This window comes from Bactrocera neohumeralis, chromosome 4, assembly GCF_024586455.1.
Source record: "Bactrocera neohumeralis isolate Rockhampton chromosome 4, APGP_CSIRO_Bneo_wtdbg2-racon-allhic-juicebox.fasta_v2, whole genome shotgun sequence".
NCBI classification, from domain to species: domain Eukaryota; kingdom Metazoa; phylum Arthropoda; class Insecta; order Diptera; family Tephritidae; genus Bactrocera; species Bactrocera neohumeralis.
In genome coordinates this window covers 9055330-9061640 of record NC_065921.1, presented here as the reverse complement: position 1 = coordinate 9061640, position 6311 = coordinate 9055330, and the positions used below count along the sequence as shown (strand labels likewise).

General features: G+C 35.1%; 1 protein-coding gene across 1 annotated transcript; it reads left to right on the top strand.

Annotated features, from left to right (window-relative positions):
- Nucleotides 1–758: 758 nt before the first annotated feature.
- LOC126756381 (uncharacterized) lies at nucleotides 759–5416 on the top strand. Its single transcript, XM_050469413.1, has 4 exons — nucleotides 759–1398; nucleotides 1555–1668; nucleotides 1757–1839; nucleotides 1961–5416. Exons 1-4 carry the CDS (start codon nucleotides 1390–1392, stop codon nucleotides 2046–2048), a joined length of 294 nt encoding a protein of 97 aa, XP_050325370.1. The 5' UTR covers nucleotides 759–1389; the 3' UTR covers nucleotides 2049–5416.
- Nucleotides 5417–6311: the final 895 nt, after the last annotated feature.

Sequence of the window (6311 nt, the reverse complement as noted above, 5' to 3'; positions counted from 1 at the left end):
CGACTCTTCACGGTCTTCGTGTACACTCTCAGCTATGGCTGATTATTAAAGTACGTAAAACTCTGCAAATGTACATTTCTTAACTCTTGAATGGAAATTGGCAAAAACACTATTAGATCCAACTATAGCAGATCTGAAGTCTAATGTAAAGTCACTTTTCAAAGTAAAGCTACTTCGAGACGTAAAACCTTATCTCTAGATCATCAGAACCAATATTTTATAAACCTACCTATATACTACTACTATTATTTGTCGAAGGATCTTGATACCAACTAGTAGAAAAAATATCTATTACTATTTCAAGCATTTCTACCTAACCGGAATACTTCTAAAGTCAGTCAACTCACCAACATTTCTCAAAACTACTTCTAAAATTTGTATTTAATGTCGTTATAACATCAACAACAAGATGGAGTTTTGATAGGTAGCTTCTAGGCGCTACTAAATTTCTGAAATTGATATTAATTAGGAAAAAATCCATCATTGCGTACTGTGATATTTTAGCACCGATACTTTAAATATTACACTATTAATGTTTTCTATTTAGAAATATGCATTTTTCCTTGCTACAAACTGCATGCCGCACTTTTGCACTCTCACTTACCAAAAACAGCATTGCAAAGAGAGAGAGAGAGTGAGAGAACAGAGCGCCAGTGACAACTCAAGGCTATGCGAAGTGACAGCTGATTGTGAGTAGGGCTGCATTGCGTCACAACAACACCGCCATGCACTCGACTGCCGACGGGTCAAACGACAAAAACATATTACACTTGACATTTTGACATGTTGAGTGCAGCATCGCCAATCAAAGTTGAAGAGTTCAAGTGACGTGACGGCTTGCCAAAACGACAGCACAAATAAATAACAAAAAGCACACAAAACTACAACAACAACAACACACATTTGTGAATGCAGACCACGGCGGACAAAAGAGACAAAGCGGAGGTGACACGGCAAATGCGAACAAAAGAGGAAATCAAATAATATGCAAATGAAGTAAAAAGTAGCAAAGTGTAAAGGAAGTGGAAAACAGTTAACAAAAACAAACAAGGCAATAAAGGAGATTTTGCGAAACGAATTCGACTGAATAAAATTGATGAGCCAAACAGAGCAGCTGCTGCTGCCGAAAACAGCGACTAACGAAAGGAGCAACAGGAATCAATAAAAAGCGAGCTACAACAACAATAACACTTAGTGTGGCTAGAAAGCAGCAAACAAAACAGAAAAGTTAAGCTCAAGGCGGACACAAAAATTAATTGAAATTGAAGAGGGTCCACAGGCGGCCGCCCGAAACGTGACGCGTAAGGACTTCCAGGCAGTCAAGCACTCGAGCAAGGCGACCGGAAGACAACAAAGCGCGAGTGCCAAGTGGACGCGGTGTACGCCGCAATGAAAAAGGTGCGTGTTTGTGGTTTGCGGCAATAAAAATAAATAAAAAAATATTGTCGGAAATCAAATAAATAAATAAAGTGGCGCAGGATCTACGATCTACGAAAAAAATCAATTGTATACGAAATGTGCCTAAAATTTACCGAAATTTGTTTGTACTTTAAGCTACCCGTGGCTATATTGGCCAGCACTTTGCTGCTGTGGCAGACGACGGCGCTGGCGGGGCGCCTCGTGAAGCGCAGCTACTCCGATCAAAGCGTGCACGGCTACCAGACGGAGGTGAGTGCTCAACACACACCCACACACATATGTATGTATATAATGAACTAATGCCTACGTTTTTTGCATACAAATGAAACACCCGCAGCGCACATGCTGGTGGAACGAGGTGTGCAAGGAGGAGTTTCAGAATCTCTTCCGCTGCAAATGTCCACAATTCTCATACTGCCGGTAGTTCACTGTCACATCTATTGAAAAAAATAAAAAAAATTCACTTTATATTGTTTTTTTCTCTTACATAATTCGGTCGCGCGCATGTGGCTGTCTGTGTGTGTGCAACAATGTGCAACAGCTCACCAGGACGCTACTACAATGCGTATTGTTCAATGACCGACACCGGCTATATATGGACGCAGCCAACATGGGACTGGGTGCCTTGAATGCTGCCACCGCCGGTCTACTGCCTACATATTTAAGTGCTTAACACACACCAACACACACACGTATATATCACATACTTATACTTATGCACCCACATATGCCTATAGTTAGGATAGAAAATATTCAAAAGCAACAAAAACAATGAAAATCGTAAAATATATTCATATATAGTATATGATATGTATAGTCTTACATACTTATAAATATACATACATATGTATATTAAAGCTACTCTAGGCACAAAAAGTGCTTATTATTAACATAGACATATTAATGGTGCTCTAAAACACATATTCCAAGTAAAAAGATATTTTACACAAACAACAAAAACACATTCACAAACATATACAACGAATTATAATTGTACCGTTATTTACAAAAATTGTTTGTAGAACAGCTTAAACATATTTACTTTTGTAGTCTACCTTGATCCCGCGCTTGAGCTACTTTTCTTATATGGTAAATACCACTGTGTTGTTGTTGTTGTAGCGGCCGAATTCTGCCAAGTTGACAGTACTTAGCCGTATAAAAAATCCGGGTCCGTTCCGGCCATGACTGACGTCGTACCATTATTTATATCGTCTGATCAGATTTGAACCGGCCTGACAAAAACTATATTTTCAGATATTTTAAAACACGTCTTTCTTAACTCTAGAGCCAATTCAGCAAGCGTTGGGCTTAATCAAACTTTTTACTTACTTTTTATAATCCACAGCTGGTTTATCCTTCAGTGCCTTCAGCGAAATTTTTTTGTTTCGATTTCGACTCATTCTTGAAGTGCCATTCGTTAGATTGTTGGCTAGTTCCGACGTCATATTCATAAACTTAGGACTCATCACTAGTATTGTTGCCCTTGATTAAAGTAGGGTTCCCAGCAACGTTAACAAGCATCTCTTTCCTAAAATCTTGACATCTCTTTTGCAAAAGATTCAGAACTTTTGATACGAGTCCAGTGTCGACACGCTTTATGCCCAGAACATTAACCAAACTGTGTTGAGTTGATCCATTAGAGATGCTGAGTGATGATATTTTCGCAAAAGATTCAGAACTTCAGGTACGAGTTCAGTATTGATACCCAAAAAATTAACCAGAATGTGTTAAATAGATCCATAAGAGTTGCTGAGTTCCTCTGCTATATCTCTAATGCCAACACGACGATTTTGAGGGACTACTTCTTAAATTTTTCAGTGTTATTAACAGAGTTTGCCGCACGACTCGTTTAAGGCAAACTTTCGATGACTTCACGACCTTCACTAAATGCTCTGTGCTACTCAAATACTTGTATTCCTTATAAAGTGGACTCCACAAAACACTAGCGCGAGTTTTCAACTCAAGCACACTCTTATTGACTACAATACAAATTTTGAAATATTCCGAGTCCTTTTTTGCCACGATGTAATAGAAAATCAAACATAGTGAACGAACATAAAAAACGATTTTAGGAAGAAAAGACTTTATCCAATTGGTTTGCGCGAGTAGTTTAGTTATATGAACCAATGAATATCAAAATATGGGGAATATACCATAGAGTCTTGAAATCTTACTTTAACCGTACTATAAATGAACCTTAAGATAACAGTATTCTCATAAGATGTCTTATAGATCATTCTAGACCCTTCTAGAGATCTAAAACGCCTCTGGCAGAGCTTTAATAAGAAATAATGTCAATAAATACCCAACAATGAGCTTGTTTGCGACAAGATTTTATAAAAAATATTTCCATTCTAAAATGAAATTCTGGACGATCTTAGTTTAACAAAACTCGCTATGTAAGATCCATAATAAGTTTGGAAATATTCGTTTGTTTCTGTTGGGCAAAATACATTCCACAATTCCGGATCCGCTCCGGTTACGTAGATCAATCTGTCTCAGAGTCTGTCCTAAGAGTGTGTAAGGGGTTACATGAGTTTCCTTGGGTAAAAACAGCCTTGTTTCAACAAATTTTTTCTCATATAAAAAATTAAATGTTTTTTTAGAAATTTTTATGGTTACAAACATACACTACATATTAACAAAGAAATTCTGAAATTTTTGGAAAAAATATTTTAAACTTGGCCATTGCGACGCCATTTTCGGTGATCCCTCTGAAAAAGATGCGCCCGCGTTGGCAGGATAACTTCTTACAGGATCATCTAAATTAAAAAAATAATAAAAAATAAAAATAATACTTTTAGTTAAACCATAGATTAGAACTTGGACGAAGGAAAATTGCATTTTTGGCAGACATTTTTACAAAAAAATTAAAACTTCGCAATTTTTTTTTTTTCAAATATTTGTAATCGAAAAAAATCCTTCGAGCAAGTCTTTAAGAATTGTATTTTAAAGACCTGTGTAAAATTTCATGAAGATCGGTTGAGTAGGTTCTCGAGAAATCTTGCCAACCGACTTCAAAAACACAGTTACGAGTAAAACGCGTTTAAAGACGACGCACTTAGCCTAGCTAGCCTAGAGCGCACAAATTCTCTAGGCCGCATCTAAGAATCTATTACTCGGACAATTTGAAAATTTAGGACAACATTCTGGAGGTGTTGTCGAATTTAAGAAGACAATAAAAAAATCAATTTTTTGAAAGCACATGTAACCCCTAAATTAAATTTTTAATACCTAAATATCTCGACATCAAAGTTTTCATTTCGTATCCTTGATTTTTTGAGAAATAGCGGCCTTAAAAATCCATAACCTAACCTAACCTTATTTATGAACTACACGCCAACATTAACCTCACAAAATATAGAAAAATCTCATCATAGTACAACATAGAATTCCACACACATATCTTTACGAACACATACTAACACACAACCCTTGAAAGCTTTCATGAACGACCAATCAACTATGCTTCCAAATTAGTGAACCTTATACATTATTAGAATGAGAGTACATTATTTATGTATACCCTAAACATACATACTTATATATGCATAAGGGCACAGAATATACATATATACAAATATATATATGTAAATAATCGAAAAACCAACGCAAATGCGAAATTGATCATATCCACGAAAACGTTTTACCTTGTTAACCCTAAAGACTTATTGCTGCAACGTCATACCATTTAGTGGGCGAAGCCAAACACATACAAACACATTCATACATACATATAGAATGCACAGCACAGTTGTAGTTATGCAAAAGGTTACAAAATATATTGTTATTACTGCATATCACACATGTCAGAGTTATGCTAATTATATCTACTCACATATACATACATACATACATATGTATATAATATATATACAAATGCTACATTAAGTATTATATTGTTGATGACGTTTTATTAAATGACATATTAATAAATCTGCCAATTTGAAAACACGCAAATATATAATATAATTACATACATACATATGTACATACATGTGGAACTGACAATTTAATTTCTTCCGCTTCAAACCGGATTGCTGAGCTAATAATAATGAGGATATACTTAGATACATATTACTAAGTGCACACATATGATAAGCTAACTGTGTTTAGAAATGGCAAGCGTTATTGTTGTCTTTTTATAGCTCGCATATGTATGTATGTATATAGCCGCCTACACACACACATACGCACATAGATTCATTATTGTTAGCACTTTGTAAAGCTTTGAAGGCGTGTGTGTGCGTGTGTTGGTATGTTCTTCTTGTGTATTCACTGCATCGACCTGCCGACGTCAGCAAAATATTGGAAAATCAATAAGCCTGCAACAATTGCTGATAACGCACAGTGGGCCGAACAAGGCCAGCAAGTGTGTATTTTGTTAGTAACGAGTTATAACCATTTGTGAGTCAAAAAAAAATTATTTTTTTTTTAATTTTTTGAAAAGGTATTTTTTTTTTAAATAAATAAATAAGCCGTTTTTGATCCCAAGGAGGAACTCCGAAAAAAGGTATGAGGTGGTAAGGATAATTTTTCAGCTTAAAAATAACTGTAATTCAAAAACAAAAACAATTTATTTATAATGGCGGCATATCAAAAGAACTTAACTTAACTTAATGCAACTTAACTTTACGTAACATAACGTAACTAACCATAACAAAAAATATAATATAACATAACATAAATTCAACTAACTTAACTTAATGCAACATAACTTAACTTAACGTAACATAACATAACTTAACTTAACGTAATATAACATAAGTTAACCTAATAAAATATATTTAAAATTGCATTTTGTATAAAAAGCACATTTTAATTATCGCATTCCAAAAGAACTTAACTTAACGTAACTTAACTTAACTTAACGTAACATAAAGTAACTTAAC

Excerpts from the sequence above, each read along its gene's own strand:
- LOC126756381 (XM_050469413.1), top strand. Across the intron at positions 1,669-1,756 it reads TGCACGGCTACCAGACGGAG|CGCACATGCTGGTGGAACGA; the intron begins GTGAGTGCTCAA and ends AAACACCCGCAG. Across the intron at positions 1,840-1,960 it reads CCACAATTCTCATACTGCCG|CTCACCAGGACGCTACTACA; the intron begins GTAGTTCACTGT and ends AATGTGCAACAG.